The sequence below is a fragment of the Condylura cristata genome, unplaced genomic scaffold, assembly GCF_000260355.1.
Source record: "Condylura cristata isolate star-nosed mole 26May11 unplaced genomic scaffold, ConCri1.0 scaffold00033, whole genome shotgun sequence".
NCBI lineage: Eukaryota > Metazoa > Chordata > Mammalia > Eulipotyphla > Talpidae > Condylura > Condylura cristata.
The window spans coordinates 18,458,368-18,458,844 of NW_004567134.1; the positions used below are offsets into that span (position 1 = coordinate 18,458,368).

General features: G+C 71.5%; 1 protein-coding gene across 1 annotated transcript in view; it reads right to left on the minus strand.

Annotated features, from left to right (window-relative positions):
• Positions 1 to 471, minus strand: part of ARL8B (ADP-ribosylation factor-like 8B) — a 15,480-nt gene extending 15,009 nt beyond the window's left edge. The window contains exon 1 of the mRNA XM_004692245.2: positions 294 to 471. Coding sequence (XP_004692302.1) covers positions 294 to 416 — 123 coding nt within the window. The 5' untranslated portion in view covers positions 417 to 471. The remainder of the gene's footprint in view (positions 1 to 293) is intronic.
• Between the last annotated feature and the right edge of the window lie 6 nt (positions 472 to 477).

Here is a 477-nt window from a genome sequence, read left to right on the forward strand (position 1 = left end):
CCATCCAAGGTACGCGGGGCGGGGGCGGCGGGGGCACAGGCCCGACCCTCGGCCGGCGCCCCGGGCCCGCGCCCCGCGCCCCCGTACCGCGATCACGTTGACGAAGGTGGTCTTGCCCGAGTACTGCAGCCCGACCAGCGTGAGCTCCATCTCCTCCTTCCAGAACAGGGCCTTGAACCAGTCCAGCAGCTTGTTGAACAAAGCGATCATGGTCGCTGCTGCCGGCCCCGCCCGGTGCCGGCTCCCCGCCGCCCCTCGCTGGCCTAGCGCTGCGGCCCGGAGCGCGCACGCACCGCGATGACATTGACGAAGGTGGTCTTGCCCGAGTACTGCAGCCCCACGAGCGTCAGCTCCATCTCCTCCTTCCAGAAGAGCGAGCGGAACCAGTCGAGCAGGCGGGAGATGAGCGCCAGCATGATGGCGGCGGGCGGCGCGGCTTCCACGCGGCGGCCTCGGCCCGGACCCCAACGGCTCCTC